Source organism: Ruditapes philippinarum, unplaced genomic scaffold, assembly GCF_026571515.1.
Source record: "Ruditapes philippinarum isolate M1 unplaced genomic scaffold, ASM2657151v2 ctg579_1_1_1_1, whole genome shotgun sequence".
NCBI classification, from domain to species: Eukaryota; Metazoa; Mollusca; class Bivalvia; order Venerida; family Veneridae; genus Ruditapes; species Ruditapes philippinarum.
This window is the reverse complement of record NW_026861557.1, coordinates 185769-207062: the sequence shown is the minus strand read 5'-3', so window position 1 is coordinate 207062 and position 21294 is coordinate 185769. Positions and strand designations below refer to the sequence as shown.

At 31.8% G+C, this 21294-nt stretch overlaps 1 protein-coding gene across 7 annotated transcripts in view; it reads right to left on the bottom strand.

The window, feature by feature from the left end:
• Positions 1–21294, bottom strand: part of LOC132716086 (tyrosine-protein phosphatase 99A-like) — a 44779-nt gene that overhangs the window by 6118 nt on the left and 17367 nt on the right. For 5 of the 7 annotated variants that reach the window (XM_060699251.1, XM_060699250.1, XM_060699249.1 and 2 more), the window contains 17 exons: positions 19750–19876; positions 19212–19390; positions 18832–18894; positions 16991–17172; positions 16349–16463; positions 14732–14926; positions 12606–12701; positions 11864–12039; positions 9523–9549; positions 6888–7014; positions 5156–5273; positions 4849–4952; positions 3708–3902; positions 3398–3474; positions 2667–2936; positions 850–1001; positions 247–382 (listed from right to left, as the gene is read on the bottom strand). In XM_060699251.1, the coding sequence (XP_060555234.1) occupies positions 247–382; positions 850–1001; positions 2667–2936; positions 3398–3474; positions 3708–3902; positions 4849–4952; positions 5156–5273; positions 6888–7014; positions 9523–9549; positions 11864–12039; positions 12606–12701; positions 14732–14926; positions 16349–16463; positions 16991–17172; positions 18832–18894; positions 19212–19390; positions 19750–19876 (2339 nt within the window). The remainder of the gene's footprint in view (positions 1–246; positions 383–849; positions 1002–2666; positions 2937–3397; positions 3475–3707; positions 3903–4848; positions 4953–5155; positions 5274–6887; positions 7015–9522; positions 9550–11863; positions 12040–12605; positions 12702–14731; positions 14927–16348; positions 16464–16990; positions 17173–18831; positions 18895–19211; positions 19391–19749; positions 19877–21294) is intronic. The other 2 variants (XM_060699252.1, XM_060699253.1) reach the window with 2 other exon arrangements.

Genomic DNA, 21294 nt, shown 5'->3' with positions numbered 1-21294 from the left:
GTTCTTGCAACTTATATTAATCATTTCTGAGTCTGCTTCCTGGAACCAACCAGTTCTGGTATCATATGAAGAAACATGGTCTTGACTCCAGTTTGGCTCAAACCCATGAACCCTGCATTGAGAGGCAGACACCTTAACCACTCAGCCACCCATTCCTTTAAACAATGTTCAGTAACAGTAACATATCACTCATGGTACAAAAAATTCACCATGAAAATAAATTTTGCCCTTTTAAAGGTAATATACCTCTGTTTGTACTAGGAAGTTCCTCTGTTGTCTAATATGTAATAAGAATGCAGGAATATTGACTGTACCCTTGTCTTTTATCTGTTTAATCATTGATTCTATCAGAATATAGGTACCAGTCCGACCTACACCAGCACTTAAAAATACAAAACAAAATTAGTACTTCTGGAGGTTCAAAGCAAAAATTGTCTTAATTTTTTTTCAAATGCAATTGAATTACAACATTAGTTAAAAGTTGAATAAATAAATTTTCTCTAAAAATGCACTTTAATATGTAGAGGTGAAATTTGAAGCTTTAATAAATACAAAACAAGAACTTAATACAGAAATGCTAAGTATTTCAATAATTTTATAGTAACATGTGATTTATATAGATTAAAAATAATGAAAACTTTAAATATTCTAAAATGAGTATTTTGACCAAAGTTTAAATCCAGGCCTATAGACTATAGAGACAAATGATACAACAATTCAACACTTTCTGAACATTAACCATTTTCTTATGAACACAATACAGTATCTAACTTTCAACCTAATTCATATTTAGGTACATTGGTTGCAAGACAAACATTGATTGCAGATTTAACATATCAGCAGTCTTACCTGCAATGGATGACAATGGGGCCAGCCCCTGGAGGATTTTCTCCGGAAGATTTCTGTATAAACTTCAGTACCGGAAGTGTGAACTCAGGTACACCGTGATCTGGCCACTCGGTATAGTGGTATTGGTAAACTATACGTTCAGATACATGTTTCTGAAACACATCATTCAATATCACATCAGTAACAAATGAAGTTTAGTACAAGTTTCTTTAAAATCAATGAAATTTCTTTTACCTTCGAAAATTTAACAGTCTAGTATCTATTTATCTTAAAAACTTTTTGAGTTATACCTGGAATTTATCATACATAAAAAAAGTTGAAAAGAGTCAATTTGAAAGATATTTATTAAAGATCTCTTAGTTACTCCTCTTATTTTAACCATGGGATAACAATTTTGAAAATACAGTCAAACGTGTATTAAGCGACCGGGCAAGGGAAACACCAAAAACGGTCGCTTAATGAAACGGTCTCTTAAGACAGTCAGCATGATATAAAAGTCAAAATTTATAAATGACATCTTTTTTATTCGATGGGATTGTTTTTCAACTTCATTTTTATATAAATGTTGAATAATAAGTACGGATGCAAATGTAAAAATAACGTTCTGATATTTATTGACAAAACAGTTTTGATCCATTACGTACATGTTTGACATTTTTCCAGAATTATTTAACTTCTCCGTTGTTTTTCCTTGTCTCCAACACGAAAACCCTATTAGTGAAGATGTTTTCTGTTGTGCATTTTTTCAACTACATCTATTTGTTACGATTAATTTAATGGCTGATCAAGTTCAAGGTCAATTCAATGCAGTCTAAATGTCAACAAGCGAAGCGTATACACCATCTCAGTATGGGCGGAGCGTTGCATTGTTTATCCGATATTATTGGATAATACACGTCACGCGTATACTTAACTTCATTTGCATACGCTAAAACGGTATGGGAAATAGAGTTTTTCACACGTTTATTGTTGTGTTTTGATTGCTGACACTTGTGACATAACGAGGTGGCGTTCTCTAAAAACACAATTACTTGACAGGTAAAAGTGGTCGTTTAATGAAAAGATTGATGTCAATTAGGTGACTAATTAGCGGTCGCTGGTCGCGTTGAGCAAAAGTCGCTTAATACATTAAAGATATAGAGAGAAAATGATCGGGGGGAATTTAAAGTGGTCGTTTAAGACAAAAGTCGCTTAATACACGTGGTCGCATGGGCAAGTTAGACTGTATATATATACATGAAATTGATAAATAATTAATCAGCAATAAGAAATTGGTCTAATATTCTAAGAAACAAGAAAGAGACACACTTGTATTTTTTTACTTATTATCTATAAAAGCCCCATGGAGTTTCAACCTCAATGTTTTATACAACTGATCTTCTATTTCTGAAAGCATTTATCAACTAATGTATACCACAAGTCCTGTATATCACATTTCATTGGGCGTCCGTGGCCGAGTGGTTAAGGTTGTTGACTTCAAACCACTTGCCCCTCACCGCTGTGGGTTCAAAACCCGACAAGGACTTTGGATTCTTTCATGTGAGGAAGCTATCCAGCTAGCTTACGGAACATCGGTGGTTCTACTCAGGTGCCCATTCGTGCCTGAAATAATGCACGGAAAGGCACCTTAGGTCTTCCTTCAACAGTAAAGCTGGAACGTCGCCATATGACCTATACCCTGTCGGTGTGACGTAAAACCAAATCAAACATACAAACAAATATCACATTTCATGCCTCAGAAAACCCACAAAAAATTTAATCTAAGAGGTCTGTCACAAAGTCTTTCATAAAAACAATAAAATCACCTAATATAATACCTTTTTATTTTTACTACTTTTCAGTGAAAACATGCGGACAGTGTAATGGGCTCTTGAAAAGGTATTGATGTGCTTGACCGTAACATAGCCGTACGTCTCGGAACCTTCTTCTGGCCAGTACATGTCACATTTTCTACGTCCACGCTCGATTAGATTTGTTATCATTATGATAACTATGGACCCTTGTTCCCATATCATTCTCCAATAGTCGGCAAAGGTGTGTGGCAGGGGGCCCTGGGTAGCTATGTAAGCATGTGGTTTATTATATCCCTGTAAATTACAACAACAGCAATCATTATCTATTTACCTGTATGGAAAGTTATCAATACAAAATATATATAATTTCTGTTTAAGATGTTTGTTTTGATTACAATTCATGGCAATATGTCTGTCTTATATCATCTAGTATATAACACTATAACTGCTACTTTTTACCAATGAATCTATTGAACTTAGTGTCAACATGGTGTTAAAATGTTAAATTAAAAGCAATTTTTTAACTGAAAAATATTTAAAATGCAAAAGTCTGGAAATAAGGAAGGTCTGAACATTTGAAAACCAAAGTAAACAGTCTCAAAAGCCACCTATACAAATATACTCTAATATTTGGAAAATCATGTCAGCCTTACATACTAAGTTTCAAGATTTAAAGTACTTAATGGTGTCAATTTTTTAGTCATGTTGCTACATAACAAAGTATGTAATAAAAAACAGAAAAAGGAGCAACTTACATCAATAAAGTTTGCATTGATATAATCTGATTTAGGCCTTCCAGGAAGAGTTTGTAATATAACTCTCGTATGGTCGACTGAAATATATCAATTTAGAAAATTAACTAAAACATATGTCAAATTAATTGTCATATTTGTTGAAGTTATGATCTTGTAACTTTTTATTTATTTTCTGCAAAATTAAAAGCTTGAATACATTTTAAGGATATACATAGATTAACATTTACCAATGGTTCAAGCTTGTGATACTGGCTTAATATAAGACAAAATTTTAAACATCTGTAATGGTAGAGTAAGAATGTTAACTTACATGCACTGATATTGACGTATCTATTTTTAGCTTTATTTTCAGGCAGATATGATGCATCGGCCATCAAGTCTGTTCTCGTACGACTAGAGATTTCCTCAAACTCCACGGAGAAACCATCATCACTATTGGCGTGCATGGAACGATTATGCTGCAGGAAATCTATCACTCTGATCTCATGATATTTTGTGTCTTCCTCTACAATGTACAATTATTTGTCTTAAAATATGCAAAAAGTTTGTCATCGTTTCAAAATATTTCCTAAACCTGGTGAATTTCTTACATGGACTAACCAAGTTTTCATTTTTGGCACTGTCAATTATCAATTTTTGGGATATCAAAATGAAAATTTCAAGTTGGTCAGCCAACAGTATAAAGCCAGTGACTTTTCTGTTTTTATAACAGACTCCAATAAAAGTGAAATTATCTTTAAAATCATGCAGTTTTCCCAAAAATCTTAACAACCTGCTTTTTTACTTCCCAAATTAGCAATTTTAGTGATATTTTTTCCCAAAATCAAGTGGCTAAGGCCTCTTCCAAATTAAGTTAGAAAAATCACTGAAAGCCTGTCAGACTGTAAGTATGTGTAGGCTGGTCTGGGTCTAGACTGATGATAAAGGCCAATTACTTTCTGTTCCAGCAGATTATGGGCAAAAAAACTACCTGATAAAACTTTGTGACATGTACAATATCTACATAAAATGTCATAGTTCATATTAAAGGGTTCCACATGACAAATGTCATCAATCACCAGGAATCCTAAGTTCTATTTTTTGCAACATTTTGTTTGAAGTTCTTGTTAAACATCAGTTCACATTTTTATGTTAATTTATGCTTTTCGACTCTCTGTGGAGCTACTTTAATTCTTCACATGTATTTATATGAAAGAAACAGCTGATATTACTATTGTGCCACATGTACTTAATGCTACAACAATAATATGAGCAATGCTCTCCTGGTGCATGTCACCCATTAAGTATCCTGTGTTGACAATAAATTAAAGTATATCACACACATGCAGGCTACGTATACTGATCTTAACAAATGTCTTTGTTATAACAGTAACATGGTCATCAATTGATTCAATCCATTGTTCAATATTCTGACTACAAAATAAAATATAAACAATTACAACTCTACGTACCTATTGGATCGGGAGGAAACACTACTGTACTTTGTGGAGACTGGGAATTAGTTGGTACAGCAAGGTAGTACAGGGATCTCGTATATTTCCTACATGTCATAGATCTACAACACAAATACAGACACATTGTAAATACATGTACTTCCAAAACATATGAATGAATATATACACATATAACTGACACCATTATCATTATCATTTTTTTTTTTAAATAGATTTTCTTTAAAAGTAGTGCATACTCAGCAGCAAAAATAAACTATGAAAGTGATGAGGAGTCAGTTAAGATATAATGGTAAAATTAACGTACCTATATCCAACAAAGAATAGAACAATAATAGATATGAAGATCAGCCCGACAACAATGCCGGCTATCATTCCTGCGTTCACCGTCTCTTCTTGTACAGCCTCCGTAACAACTGTTGGATCTGAAAATATATAAACTTGTGTCTAAATTCTTCCAATTAACCATCTTTTGTTTACATTAATTGACATGCTTGAATTTAACTATTTATGTTGTTCTTTTTTTTTCTTAGTTAGTATGATAAAACACGGAGACATGAACCAAAGTATAAAATAAATTAGTCTCCTCTTTCTTTATTACTAGTACTTAAATGTGTAAATGATAATTGTGTGATAAACTACATATTCTTAATTAATTAGTTTAACATTCTTTTTTAAAGCATATTACACATATGTGGTATAATATTAATGGAAGAATCATCAACATGCACAGTGAAGAGTAATTTTTAAAATATTTAATTATTTTGCTAAAACTGAATACTTTACACAGCGAGGCCCGGCAGACTGTGTAAAATTATCTAAATGCATATTAAGATTTCAGCTAAAGCATAATTACATTCCAGAATCAGCAGAACATTCATTTAGAAGATTGAGGAGATGAAAACATATCTCAAGAATATTGTCAAGATAAAAAAGCAGTTCACAAAGCAGAATTCAACCATTCCTATCTTCTTTATGATATTACCCAATCTGAGTTGATATCATAAACTTACAATAACTGCTTTTAAACCAATTCTAGTATGGACCTGGTGTGCTTTAAATTTGACACTGACCAATAGACCATACATATTTTTTAGATATTTCAATACCAACATAGAATATTCACATATATTCAGACCAGAGAACAATAATGTACAGGAATGATAGGCTCTGTAATTGTAACTTTTACTACCAGCTTGCTAATAATAAGTTAACAAATCAAACTATATTACCATCATTGACATAGATACAATACCGTATCTTTTTCAATTCCTGGATAAAGACAAGTTCAGTAGTAAACAATGAAAAGAGGATATGTTAAATATTATCTTAAGTAAAACTAAACCATATTCAATAATGACTCAGAGGAAGGAAATTTTTGCTACACAAATGTTTTTATAAATCATTAGTAATAATCATTTATAAAAAATAAATAAAATCACAGAAAATTGTAAAATAAAACTTGTTTGTCAAATAAAATATAATACACATTGGCTGATAAAATATGTGTTGCAATTTCTTGATTTTAAGAACAATGTTTCTAACAGCTGATAACATAATTACTGATTGTGACTACCGGTATATTATTAATTTCCTGACCTAACTTCACCACATTTTTTTACCATAACTTGACTTTATATGTGAATAATATAACTTGGCTTTACATACACTGCAGCCCAACCATGTGTCTGTTTACCTTATCTTGACCACATTTTTGTTTACCATAACTTGGCCATATATTTGTTTACCATAACTTTACCATGTATTTAAATAAATATTTTGACCATACATTTGTTTACCATAACTTTACCACATATTTGTTAAACATACATGGCAACATATTTGTTTTCCACGGCTGAACTGCTGTTGCCACGTTATGTTTAACAACATTTGTTGATCATAACTTGATCACATATTTGTTAAACATAACTTTACCCCATATTTGTTCACCATAACTTGACCATAGATTTATTTACCGTAGCTAGACTACATTTTTGTTTAACATAGACAACATATTAAGTACATTTTGTTACACAAACCTTCTAACTGGAATATAATCTCCTGTGAGAAATCTCCGATGTAGTAAGACATGGAGAATATACTCTGAGTGACTGCAGCTATAACCAGCTTATACTCCGTGTTTGTAGGTAAATCTTTTATCAATGTCTGAAAAAAACAAAATAAAATCAAAAAATAACATCAAGGTAGGTTTATTTTGATAAAGAAATGCTGCCATTTCCAGTAGCATATATTTATTTTCCCTGCACTATTATACTTAGGAAATTAAAACAGAAATGTATAATAGATTATCACTAGTTGGATATAATCTTAAAATAAACCATTTAAAAAGCCGAGAGCTGTCAGACAGACAGTGAGCTTCTCTATTCCTAATGCTTAGTTGTTCACAAACCAGATTAATTCAACGAAAATCAATGTTAGATTTATGGGATTTTTACCATTGATACACAATGCTGAACCTGAAGATGTGTGACATTTTTATTCAATATCACCTTTAGTGTAATAATTATATATGAATCTCATGACAAAACCAACAAAGTGCATTTGTGACCAGCCTGGATCCAGATCAGACTGCCCATCCGCCCAGTCTGATCAGGATCCATGCTGTTCGCTTACCAACCCTATTACAACAAAGAAACAGATAGCAAACAGCATGGATCCTGATCAGACTGCGCGGATGCGCACGCTGAACTGGATCCATGCTGTTTGCAAACACACTATGTTGGTTTTGTAATGATGCAGCTCATATGACGTTGTACCAAGAGTTATGCCAATACAGAGATAAGAAGATTAGCCCAATGCTCTGTGGATAGTCAAGCTAAAAAGTCTGCCATTATATGTTTTAGCCATTTATTTTAAGGAAATAACAAGCGAAAGTTTGGTTGTATATTAAAAATCTTTAAAAACATGTATGAATACCATGTACATAACAAAACAGTGCCAAATCCATTAAATCTTATAAATTCCTGGCATTTATTTCTAGGATACTTTTGATATGAAATCTAATAAAAAACCAAATCAACAAAAACAAACATCTACAAATAAACATTAACCAGATAATACCAGCTCTGTTAGAGTAGATAGTCTCTTAAATAAAACCTTTTAACAAACAAAGCAATCTATTTGAAGCTAATGGTATTTAAAATTGTCCACAGATAAACTTAATAGAACAAACAATTATGGAAAAATAGTTATTGCCCTTGAATTATTCAAATTTGAAATACCATTAGAAAATAAATGTTCACAATCACAAGATTTTTTTACAAACAGGGGATATCCTATTTCATTAAGTACCAAATATATAAATAATAATATAGAATTCATAGATAAATGATTGAAAACAAGTGTGTAGTAAAACCACAAATTTAGTCAGATTATTTATCAAAATGAATTATTTTACACAATTATTCCTTTACCCTGAGAAATTGTTATGATATTTTTTAGTTTTGCTTGTAATGAAAGGATTTCAACATCAATTTATTAAAATTAATCAGCCAACAGTATATTGCCTAGTTTACCTGTACAGTAAATCTGGTCGGGTAGACTCTATACTGCTGCAATAGGCAAGTACTTTTAACCTTGTATATTCAAAGAAGTAAAATGAATTGTAAAATCAGTTTATTTTTACTTTTCAATGACAACATTAACATTTTCTTTTCAAATTTCTGTTAACTTTTAAATATCTCCTCATTGGCTTGATGTTTAAAGAAAACATCCATACCTTTCTAATTGGGAAATGTTTTTTATTTGATAAACTTCACACAATATTAAAGTTAAGTTCTACATATTGTCACTGCTTTTAATACAAATTTAACTTATAATTTACTCAAAAATGAGAACAATTTAACATTATTCTTGCTTTAAATTTAGATATAAATCAATAATAACAGTCAAACCTGTGTTAAGACAATCTCTTTCGAACCATGTATAGACAAACCTGTACTTGTAGCAATCATAATATTTCCAATTCCTGTAGTTTTATTGCAAATCAACTTATTGTTTTTAAGGACAACTCAACAAAAAGACTGATTTTTCAATTTACTAATGTTGGCACATTATTTCCATTTTTTTTACACTGGCATATAAACACAGGTCTGACTGTATCTCTAATTATTCAAATCCTTTAACAGTTTAATATCTTTTTTTAACTTTAGTGTATGTGTTTTTATTCATTGGTTTGTTTGCAACTACTGATCTTAAATCAGTGGCCTTGCCCACTCAATCAATGATGGCCTTTGTATCCTTTATGATATCAGTGCATATTTTAAATTTCTGTATCATGAAAACATTTAAAAGAACTCAGGTGATTAAAAAATATCTAAAATGAACATTCCTACCATCTTTGGTATTCAGTATTTAAAAAGACTATGGTTAACTTTTTTTTAGTTTTTAGCCTCAAAGCTAATTTTGTTACTACATGGAAAGCAAAATAAAAGCTTGTAAGAAGGGGGTGGGGTATCATTTAGTTATGAATCTTAGATTTATTAGAAAAAATCCATGTAATTATTATCAGTGAAGAAGGGAAGGTTGTTTTCAGAGAATGTTAGATCTAGGTCACACACAAATTTCCATGTCAGTTAAAGCACAACTAAGGTTTTCAATAAACACAAAAAGGCCCATTTTTTAATGATTAGAAAGAATAGAAATACTAAGTACCGTTCTTTTCACACATAAGCTACCCTCCTGTAAACATGATATATAATAACAGTTTAAATACTACTATACCTAGTACTATAAATACAATTAGAGGATTCAAATAAACACTAACATAACTTGTCATATAGTTACTACAAAACCTCTTGATAACTTATTCCCTTGGAAAGCTACAGGTTAAACATATAATTATATACATGGTTATATTGTTTAGAGGTTACACTAAAAGTTTAGCACCATGAAAAAGATATGTCAAAATGTTGTTCTTAAAATCCTGGAAGACAGCTTCTGTGACAGAGATTTTCAGATTAAGAGACTATGCAAATTTGCATAAATTCTCCCTCATTGTCCCTCAAGGTACAGGATAAATGGTTTGCAAGCAAAATTCAAACACTTTGTCATGCGGGTCCGAAAAACTCCATGCTGCATGTATATGAGTATATACTATTTTCATACTGAAAAGGGTTGTACATTGTATGTGTCAATAGCTTTTACAATTATGGTAAACAGTTATTGCATTACAATAAGTCTTTATAATTAATATTGTAACCACACAAGATATTACACTTGTATTCCATGCATTTTTTATCTTTGCTTTGAGTTTGACCTTTCACATGCTGGTGAGTGAATCTATCCATGCAACTAGTGCAGACCAAGATCAGCCAGCAAGTCCGTGCCATCTAATCTTGGTCTGTACTGTTTGCTATTCTGTCAGTATATATTTTTGAAATGTTCCCTTAAAGAAATGATCAGTTTTGTCCAGATTGAAAGATCCCGATAGACAACTCTACTAAACATATCTAGTGTTAAAGGATTAAGTAACACTAGTACTTATATTTTTGACAACTTTTCAGCTTGTACTGGTGGAGGAAGACATCAGTTGCACCTCTATATATTATTTCAGGCACAAGAAGGCACCTAGCTAGAACCATCAATTTTCTCTAAGCTAACTTGCTATCTTTCTTACATGAGAAAATGAAATGTTCAAACAATGATAGTTGTGTCTTAAAAGTCAAAAGACTCATAACACACAGCCATCAACGCTATTGAAAGTTTGAGTACATCTTTCCCAACAGTGGTTTTTACCATACATGTACCAGAACCTGTTTAAGGTATTAAACATTATTTTATCAAGCTCTAATTATAAACATATCATTTCAAACATGATCTCTCAAATAAAGTATTTTCAACAGCATAATATTAAACAAGACAAAAACAGGATTTGACACCATTTTGCTCTAAATGTAGCTAAACAGACATCAGAGATAAAATTTTGGTTCAATAAACTGACCTATCCTGAAGAAAAATCATTACAAATTCATTAAACAAGAGCTGTCCGTAAGACAGCGCGCTCGACTTTTTTATTGCTTGCCAATAAAAAAAGTTTTTGCAGTAAAAGGCAATACAAGAATCTCTGTATTTTTAAAGTGAACAATGGCCATGAGCATTAAGATATTTAGTGAAGAATTATTTTACTGAATTGTGTGATACCCTTGAACACTGCAGCAAAGTTTGAAATGTTTAAGTCAAAAGAGGGCTGGTAAGAAAGAAAAAAAAACTGAGTTGAGCCTTAAATAAATTTAATTCAAATAAAATCTTTGACAGAATTACCTTCTCCTGGACATGTTTGGGAATCATGATTGTAAACAAGTATTCCAACTTTCAAATTAATATCTCAAACAGTTCAGTCAAAAAGTGGACTGGTACTAAAAACTTAACCAAGATTCTAAGTCGATAAAAGGCCTTAATTTTTAAAACAAATCCTTGACAGAGTTACCTTCTCTTGCGTACAGATGGGGGTAATGATGTGAAATAGCATTAAAAGTTTCAAAGCAATATCTCAAAGGGTTAAGGCAATAAGTGGATTTTACCCATATTCAATGTATTTTCTAAGTCAAAAAGGGGCATAATTCTGTCAAAAACCTTGACAGAGTTATGTCCTCTTGTCTGTTGATGAAGGTCGTGATGGTAAACAAGTATGGTCAGTTTCAAAGCAATACCTCCAATGGTTTTGAAATAAAGTGAGGTGGTACAAAAAACTTAACCAAGCTCAATACACTTTCTAAGTCAAAAAAGGGCCATAATTCTGTCAAAAACCTTGACAGAGTTTATGTACTCTTGTCTGTAGATGGAGGTTATGATGGTGAACAAGTATGGTAAGTTTCAAAGCCATACTTGTAATACTTCTGAAATAAAGTGGGGTGGTACGAAAAACTTAACCAAGGTGTGACGCCAACGCCGACGCCGACGCCGGGGCGAGTAGGATAGCTCCCCTTTTCATAGAAAAGTCGAGCTAAAAAGTACATTAAAAGTAAAATTTAAGAGTTAAACTTCAACAACAAACCTTGTGATCTGAGCCAGAAACCATCTGGTCATCTCTCCACTGGTCCCCACTTGTTGCTATATACCGTATGAAATACGAGTCAATCTTTTTATAGAACGTAGTCGGGGGTAACCACTGTACATATATCGCTGTTGATGACACCACTGATACATTCAGTATAAATGGAGCGCTGGGTTCTGAAATATAAGTACAGTGTTTAACACTAAAGTTTCTTGGTATTGAAAACTTCAGATTTTAAACCAGTATTTTTAAGAACGGTAAAAACCTTGTTAGTAGTAACCTTTTTCGTCATATACACAACCCAACAAACCAATCAGCAGAGAAATAATATATTTAATGAAATTATATAGAAAAGCATATCATCAGACTTACTATTAAAAAAAACAAAACAAAAAAAACAACAACATTAAATTTATTTTGCTTACATTATAACATTGTTTTGCATGTAATAATTCTATACAGAAAATTTCTGGCTTTATTGGTGTAAGAAGATCTCAAGTGCCTTGAGGTGCATTGTTTCATGTACTAGCAAGTACAATAGTAGAGCCTGTCATAAAACACAATGTATCTAGATAGCCTCCTCACATAAAAAATATCTACATTACTAAATTTACTCCTAACTCATAGTATTGAATGCAAATGATCAGGAGTTAAACACACCAACCACTTAGTATGACATTATAAAATTTGGCAGTATTATATGAGTATGTGATACAATATTATTATAAATGAATCAACTTACTATCAACATCTGTTAGGGCGGGGTAGAAATCACTGTAGTCACTGTAACCACCCCCTGTTTCTGCTCTGACTCGTAACTGATACTCTGTGTAAGGCCCTGAAAAAAAACCATTTCTCTTCATTTTTTGGGGGAAAATGACAAAATAAAACTGAAAAATCAAAAATTAAATTTCATTTCAAATGCTATATCAAAATAATGTATGAATGCTTTTTTCTTATCTTTAAATAGCCTAAAGCTTATAAAAGGATGTAGTCCCATAATGCCTTAAAATCCAAAAAATATAATTAATCTTGTTTATTATTAATTATATATGCCCTTAAACATTCTGTTTCAACATAAATCATCTCAGTAAAGAATTGGTAATACCAAAACCACAACTTAACATCTTGTATGGTATGCATAAATGTCGGTTTTTATGAGACCACCTTGTAGTTAAATTGACAAAGAAGATGAAATACAAATCATATTAAAAACCAATGGCCTTGTTTTTTTTTGTTTTTTTTCGCTTCAGGTCCACATATGCGGAACCCCATTTATTAATACATAACCATGCAAATACAAATCATACAATAAATCTTTAAACATTTTCTAAGATCAAAAAAGGAGACATAAGATTAAACAAAAGGTGACATAAGATTTTCACACAACCTTTATAGTATAAATTTTGAAGTTGATGAGAGAATATAACAAGAGCTGTCAGAAGGACAGCGCGCTCGACTTTTTTAGTGCTTGCCTATAAAACAAAACTTTGACAGTTAAGGGCACACAAGACTTTAACTAGGAATTTCTAAGTACAAATCAAGAAACATTTTCACAGAGTTATCTTCTCTTGCTTACAGATAGGTCTCATGATGGCACATAAGAACTCCAACTTCCAAAGTAATATCTCAAATGGTTAGGTCAACAAGTGGACAAGAATGAAAATTTTAACTGAGTTTCTAAGTTCAAAAAGGGCCATAATTCAAATAAAATCCTTAACAGAATTACCTTCTCCTGCCCATGTTTGGGACCATGATGGTAAACAAGTATTCCAACTTTCAATTTAATATCTCAACCAGTTCAGTCAAAAAGTTGACTGGTACAAAAACTTAACCAAGATTCTAAGTCGATAAAAGGCCTTAATTTTTTAAAACAAATCCCTGACAGAGTTACCTTCTCTTGCGTACAGATGGGGGTAATGATGTGAAATAGCATTAAAAGTTTCAAAGCAATATCTCAAAGGGTTAAGGCAATAAGTGGATTTTACCCATATTCAATGTATTTTCTAAGTCAAAAAGGGGCATAATTCTGTCAAAAACCTTGACAGAGTTATGTCCTCTTGTCTGTTGATGAAGGTCGTGATGGTAAACAAGTATGGTCAGTTTCAAAGCAATACTCCAATGGTTTTGAAATAAAGTGAGGTGGTACAAAAAACTTAACCAAGCTCAATACACTTTCTAAGTCAAAAAAGGGCCATAATTCTGTCAAAAACCTTGACAGAGTTATGTACTCTTGTCTGTAGATGGAGGTTATGATGGTGAACAAGTATGGTAAGTTTCAAAGCCATACTTGTAATACTTCTGAAATAAAGTGGGGTGGTACGAAAAACTTAACCAAGGTGTGACGCCAACGCTAACGCTAACGCCGACGCCGGGGCGAGTAGGATAGCTCCCCTTTTCATAGAAAAGTCGAGCTAAAAAGAACATTAGAAGAAAATAATGGTTTATAATAACATTATATAATAATTATGAACAGATGGTTATTGAGATGATTTTACTTTTTTACTTTCATTTATATACAGTTTATTTTTTTTTTATTTTTATCCTGTCCTCCAACTTAACATCTTGTATGGTATGCATAAATGTCGGTTTTTATGAGACCACCTTGTAGTTAAATTGACAAAGAAGATGAAATACAAATCATATTAAAAACCAATGGCCTTGTTGGTAATGTGTTCTTTCAACCCAGAGACCAAGGGTTGCAGTCCTAATGTGGGTCCATGACACAGCTTTCTCATGATACACTAGTACTGGAAGTGGACACAAGTTCCAGGAAATGAACTTCAATATATTCAATAAAACCTTCAAGCCTTTACACAATTAATTTTCAAATAAATAATGTTTAAACATCAGTGATATAGAGCTTACTTAATCCAGTGATGTGAGCCGACATTGGCTGTGTAAGATGTCCAGTAATTATGCGTGTTTTAAAGGTGTTATTGTGTATCCACTGTAGCTGGTAGTTCTTCAATATACCATTTTCTATCACTGGTGCCTCCCAATTCACCACAAATGATGTTGACTTCATCTCTGATAGATGAGTTATACGAGGCTTCTCCGGAACTGTATAATGCAATAATTTGTTTATATGTTTCACAAATGATGATATTAATATGTGTAACTGTAATTTGTTTTTTATTGCAATGCTAAGAAATCATTTAATAAATCTCACATGTACATATATATATATTTATATACAATAAATGTTGACATTAACATGAAAATTGTTGCATTTGCTATTATTTCTATATTTATGAACAATTTTCTGAATCTTGACCAAGCCAAAACTGTATAATAAACTTGCCTCGCTTCAGCTTACTTTGGTACTATTATATTGTTAGTTTAAGGGGATACAGAAACAAGAGCTGTCAGAAGGACAGCGCGCTCGACTTTTTTAGTGCTTGCCTATAAAACAAAACTTTGACAGTTAAGGGCACACAAGACTTTAACTAGGAATTTCTAAGTACAAATCAAGAAACATTTTCACAGAGTTATCTTCTCTTGCTTACAGATAGGTCTCATGATGGCACATAAGAACTCCAACTTCCAAAGTAATATCTCAAATGGTTAAGTCAACAAGTGGACAAGAATGAAAATCTTAACTGAGTTTCTAAGTCAAAAAGGGCCATAATTCAAATAAAATCCTTAACAGAATTACCTCCTCCTGCCCATGTTTTGGGACCATGATGGTAAACAAGTATTCCAACTTTCAAATTAATATCTCAAACAGTTCAGTCAAAAAAGTGGACTGGTACTAAAAACTTAACCAAGATTCTAAGTCGATAAAAGGCCTTAATTTTTAAAACAAATCCTTGACAGAGTTACCTTCTCTTGCGTACAGATGGGGGTAATGATGTGAAATAGCATTAAAAGTTTCAAAGCAATATCTCAAAGGGTTAAGGCAATAAGTGGATTTTACCCATATTCAATGTATTTTCTAAGTCAAAAGGGGCATAATTCTGTCAAAACCTTGACAGAGTTATGTCCTCTTGTCTGTTGATGAAGGTCGTGATGGTAAACAAGTATGGTCAGTTTCAAAGCAATACCTCCAATGGTTTTGAAATAAAGTGAGGTGGTACAAAAAACTTAACCAAGCTCAATACACTTTCTAAGTCAAAAAAAGGGCCATAATTCTGTCAAAAACCTTGACAGAGTTATGTACTCTTGTCTGTAGATGGAGGTTATGATGGTGAACAAGTATGGTAAGTTTCAAAGCCATACTTGTAATACTTCTGAAATAAAGTGGGGTGGTACGAAAAACTTAACCAAGGTGTGACGCCAACGCTAACGCCGACGCCGACGCCGACGCCGGGGCGAGTAGGATAGCTCCCCTTTTCATAGAAAAGTCGAGCTAAAAAATGATTTAATTATGCAGACAACATATATAGGATAACTGTGTAATGATGTTTGGTTGCTTGGCTTGGGTCTATACTGGTGACATTTGCTTGTTGTAAATGTTAATTTGAGTAGAGAAATTATACTGACCTCCTTCTATTGTTTTAACAAATGTTGTTGCGACTGGCCCTTTGCCAACATCATTGAAGAAGTTAACAGACACTGAGTAATTTGTGAATGGTTTTAGATTTTCTATCAATACCTCCTGAAATAACAATAACACTACTTGTACCAGGTTTATTATTAACATTATCATAGTCTAAAGCTACAACAGCATTATTTCAAATTTATTCTGGGAGTTACCCATTCATTATCAAAGGAAAAGCGAATAAGAGAAATGGTTATAACCATGATTTTAAGTGTCCTGTCTTTTGTATTATTTCAAACAAAATATAGTTTGCTTAAAGCCCTGAATGTAAATTTTTTTTAAATACCCAAGTTTTTTTTTTCTTTATTTGCATACAATTTGACAAATTACCATTTTATTTCAAAATGTAGTAAGGAAAGTTTTCGAAATTAACAATTCAAATTGAAAATGTCTTTCCATAATCAGGCCACCTGCCAATACTCATAATACATAACATTACATAATAGATATCATATAACAGTATTGTACATAAAATACATATCATATTTCACTGACAAAAACACAGTGTTTCACAAAATACTAGAAAATTAATCTTTTAATCAGTTTGGCATACTGTAACGTATATCTAGTTTGTATGAACTAACCTTTCTGTTAGGATCCTCTATAACAAAAGCTAGTTTCTCTTCAATACCAACTTGTTTATACTCGACATCGTACCCTCCGTCCTCCCCATTCCTCGCATCTTCAGGTAACGGGGTCCATCTCAACAGTATCTTTGTACTGTTTGGACTTATGGCAACTAAATTTTTAGGAGCTTCCTCCGGCTCTATAATAATCATTCATCCAAAAAAATATATGAGCCGCGTCATGACAAAACCAACATAATGGGTATGCGGCCAGCATGGATTCAGACCAGCCTGCGCATCCGCGCAGTCTGATCAGGATCCATCCTGTTCGCTTACCAACCCTATTACAAGTAGAGAAACTGATAGCAAACAGCATGGATCCTGATCAGACTGCGCCGATGCGCAGGCTGGTCTGGATCCATGCTGGTCGCAAACCCTTTGTGTTGGTTTTGTCATGACACGGCTCATATATACAGTCAAACTAACATTGCTTCTAGGTGAATAGTAAGTTTAAAATAACCAAAACTATCTTATCAACAAAAACCACATCTTAACTTACAATCCTTGTATTTCATACTTCAAACCTGAATGTATTTTTTATTTGACTCCCATTGTTTCATTTAATTAGAAACCATTGGTTTTTTAGTGTAATTCGTTGATTTTATTGTTGTTGTTGTTTTTTTAAGGCAACATTGAGACATAAAAAATTCACTGACGAAATAAGATCAGAATGTGGTTGAAAATACAGCTTGTAATAAACTTTCCTTGCAACACTCAAAGGTTAGAACCCAGTGGTTAATATAATTACACCAACTCTGTAATAGATGGCCATACATGCTAGTACATTTTGAATAAAATTTTGGAGAAAAACATTGAATTCATATAAAATTATGTCATAAGTTATGCTGTAAAACTTTTTCTTCATACCTTTTTAATTACATTTTTTTAACAACAAAATAAATTAGCTGATATGAAATACAAAAACAAAACATATTTATATGCATAATATTGCGAAATATTTTAAAACTAATATTACTTTAATCAATTATAAGATTGTAAAGAAACAGTTTAAGATTTGAATTATTTAACTTGGATTCAAATAACTTATGTTGTCTTGGTTAATGAGAGGGCAATGTTTCAGCAGGGAGGGATACAAGAAACTCCTATACTGATATCAATCTTCTTGTTACCTTCTTAACATGAGAATTCATTGTATCAAAAATGAATTTAAACACACTGTCAAATTATGCATTAATGTCAAATGTCAAAATGACCTTCACATTAAATGGTCTAAAACCTCCTGAGTAATAACCAACTTGCTACTTTGATATCTGAATATACTGTATGGCTATACGTTTTCTAATTAGATTTATACAGTCATAAATTCTTATTTCTAATTACACATTCTGTTAATAATTGTCTTTCTACTGCATTAAAATAAAGCCATCAATTAAATATGTTAGAAGTTAATCTATTTATAATTAAATTGACAAGAGAAGGAAATATGGATTGAATTTGATGTAGATTTCAATTCAGACAAAAAAAAGAGAATATACATGCTTGCAAGGTTGATTAGAATAGGAATTTTGAAACAATGTCGCAATTTGTAGTAATAATGCACTGTAAAGCCTAACTTGGGAAAGAGGTTCTTTATAAAATAATTGAAAAAGAAATGCTGTGTGCACAACATTTAGGAAGACAGCGTACAGGATTCCTGAAGGAGATGACAAGGTGGTTCAAGCAGATTTTTGTTTTGTAAATTTTGAAAAAAAATAATTAAAAATTCAGAAATCATAGTCTTGCGCAAAAGTAAAAAGATAATTAGTAATTCATTCTAAAATTGCGAGAGCACAACTGACTGGTGGTAGTATTTAAGAGATCCCTTTTAACCATTTTTCTCCTCCGTTGTGGGTATTTTACAGCTGTAATATTCCAATAAAAAGATCAGTTCCTACAAGGATTTTGTAATTTTAATCTAAAAATACATGAAAAATTATACTCAACAATTCAAAGAATATTGCAATATTGATTTCTAATATAACTTTAAACCTAAATGGCAAAAGCAGTCAAACAACTTTCAAGAAATGTTAAAATTCCGAGAATTTCCTTATATAAATGTAATAATTACCTCTGCTCTTTATATAAGGAAGTGTAGAATCCCTAATAATTTCTATATTAGTAACTTATGTATTATGCACAGTAAAATTACCAAGAAAACAGAGGGGAAAAATAGACTCACCTGCAGGATATGTCATAAATATCTGACTTTCACTGCTGGGTTCCGAGTTCCCGAGGGCATTCTTTGCTATGACCCTGATCTGGTACCCCTGATTTGGTATCAGACCACGTACAATAATGTTGGTTGTATTCTTGTCCACCAACAATGCCCGACTCTTTGTCCAGTCTTCATCACTTATTCTAAATAATAACAAATACTCATATTCACAAACTTCAACTTGTCAAAAAATTACCAATATGTGACAATTTTATATATACAATTTTATACGCTTCTTGATTCTAGTGGACATTGTATATACACCTAAGGGAAGTCACTCTGCATAAGTTTCTGCACATAACCGAGACAGGAATTTCAATGACAGATTTATCAAAGTAATTAAAAAGAGTGCTTCTATTAGATCTTATATCTTAATATAAGATTAAAATATATCAAAATCAAAAACAACAATAATGGAAGCTGTTGCTTATCTTTAAATATCACTTAAACGGTTCTTTATCCTTACTACTTTTATTAAAGTTACATAACGAGTGTTACTTACTTTTTCACATTGATGATATAATTAAGTATGGGGCTATTGTTATCTTTGAGACTTTTCTCCCAGGAGACGATGGCTTCCCGGGACTCGATACTACTGACTGTCGGCATACCAGGTGGGGTTGGCACATCTGTAATACACATTAAGCTAAAAGGTCAATATCTCTTTTTATAAATAATCGTACCAATGACCTTAACACAATGAACATTTTATTCATTCAAGTATAAAAACCTAGAGCATTTCTCTTATATGTCCTTATAAGATAATATAGTAACTTTACTAAATAGTCAATTTGAATGATTTATCAATCATACATTTCTAATTCCTATATAGTATTACACAAAAACTAACTAGATTTCTTCCTGACAAAAGATATATAAGTAAAATAAGGTAACATGTTGTCTTAAAATATTTCATATTCATCACTTCATTATTTTTCTTACATACTCCTTGTTTTTCAAAACATCTGTAGGTTCACATCATATCAAATTCTAAATTCATAATCTGATTACAAGATACTATATTAATCAATTCAAATTATAATGTAATAAATGTTTCATTACATACTTATTACCAGATATTACAAAATTAAGCATATTCTTACATATTATTGAATGGTACACTTAAAATTTGTTCGAAACAAATCTTTTCCTGTTCTCCTGCCCCTTGTTGTTTCATTATCAAAGTGACCATGCAATTTTAGAGTTACGACAAAAGTGGATTAAAAATGTCATGAAAAACCCATGCTATCTATATAACATGCAATTAAAATGGACAACTTCATTTTTAGCATCAAAATAATTGAATCATAACTAAAATTCTAACTGATAAGTAAACAAGTAAAAAAATTTGTAATGGAGATGAGATGACTGTATGAATGATAAACAAATGAAAAGGAAAAAAAAAGTGACAAACAAACCAGATATTGTAAAAAATATTGTCTTACTGGTGACTTTTCAACATAATGTTGATGAACACTGAATTATACAACTCAAAATTTATCAATTGTCATTATTTTTATTTTTCACAATTTTAACATGATGTTTTTCTTTATTATTTTGAAAACACCGCAAATAGCCTTGGAAACTGGGACAAACATTATTTTTAGTTTTTGTTCTGAATTCATTTTAAAAAGATTAAAGCTGTTCACTTTTTGTATACAATAATTACAAACTTTTCAAATTTTGAGTGGTAAATTACCAGTAAATAAGGAACCAAGACAACTAATATTGCTGAGATACTTTTTCAAATATGTTATAGAAAACAGAAATAAAAGTAAATATTATAGAACTCAGAAATAAATGAAGGGAAAACAAATGTGAAGAGTAGACAATTGTAAAGCAAGTTTTTGTTAAAATGTAACTAAGGAATACAGTGTATAAAAGACAACAAATGTCTATGTTACACACTAAAACAACACGTAAAATCTTACACATTCAACAACAACAACAACTACAATGGTAGAACAGTTTTTAAAGAATAATAGTAGAACACTATTTCATTACAGTTTAGGCAGATTACTAATTTCACTAGTAAGGTATAGCTAGA